Source organism: Sinocyclocheilus grahami, unplaced genomic scaffold (assembly GCF_001515645.1).
Source record: "Sinocyclocheilus grahami isolate Dianchi unplaced genomic scaffold, SAMN03320097.WGS_v1.1 scaffold1323.1, whole genome shotgun sequence".
In the NCBI taxonomy this organism is placed as follows: domain Eukaryota; kingdom Metazoa; phylum Chordata; class Actinopteri; order Cypriniformes; family Cyprinidae; genus Sinocyclocheilus; species Sinocyclocheilus grahami.
In genome coordinates this window covers 51,788-52,416 of record NW_015506502.1, presented here as the reverse complement: position 1 = coordinate 52,416, position 629 = coordinate 51,788, and the positions used below count along the sequence as shown (strand labels likewise).

At 39.3% G+C, this 629-nt stretch overlaps 1 protein-coding gene across 1 annotated transcript in view; it reads left to right on the top strand.

Annotated features, from left to right (window-relative positions):
- LOC107569208 (DNA polymerase zeta catalytic subunit-like) overlaps positions 1–629 on the top strand; it is a 111,230-nt gene that overhangs the window by 88,606 nt on the left and 21,995 nt on the right. Inside the window, exon 22 of the mRNA XM_016255229.1 lies at positions 289–524. Within this exon, the coding sequence (XP_016110715.1) occupies positions 289–524 (236 nt within the window). The remainder of the gene's footprint in view (positions 1–288; positions 525–629) is intronic.

Sequence of the window (629 nt, the reverse complement as noted above, 5' to 3'; positions counted from 1 at the left end):
CGGTAGCCACAAGAATATGATAATTAACACCAGGGTTCAATGAATAATTAAAATAATGTAGCTAATATCATTGTTGATGTTTCTTCTGCTTTTGGTTACCAAGCAGCATGAAGGTCATTCTATGAACAGAAATTGATATAATGCAGTGATATAAACTTCAACAGATGTGCATTCACATTCGATTTGCCTTTTTTGGTTGTTGCTTTGAACACATTTCATCAAGCCAGATTTTAGAGCAAAAACTGTAAATTTTACAATAATATCTTTCATACAATGCCTGTGTCCAAGTCAGCTCAACTCAAAGTCTCTGTGTTCAGTCATCAGTGCGGAAGGGTGTCCTGCCAAGTATGCTGGAGGAGATCTTGAAGACGAGGATCATGGTGAAGCAGTCCATGAAGGCGTACAAACATGACAAAGCTCTATTACGCCTGCTGGATGCCAGGCAGCTTGGCCTTAAACTTATTGCTAATGTCACATTTGGTTACACTTCTGCCAACTTCTCAGGACGTATGCCCAGCGTTGAGGTACATACTCTAACTTTACATTTTAAATCAGTGGTTCTAAACGGAATGGTTGCAACCCAGAAATGAGCCGCATGAAATATTTGATCACAGGCAGAAAGAAAAAAC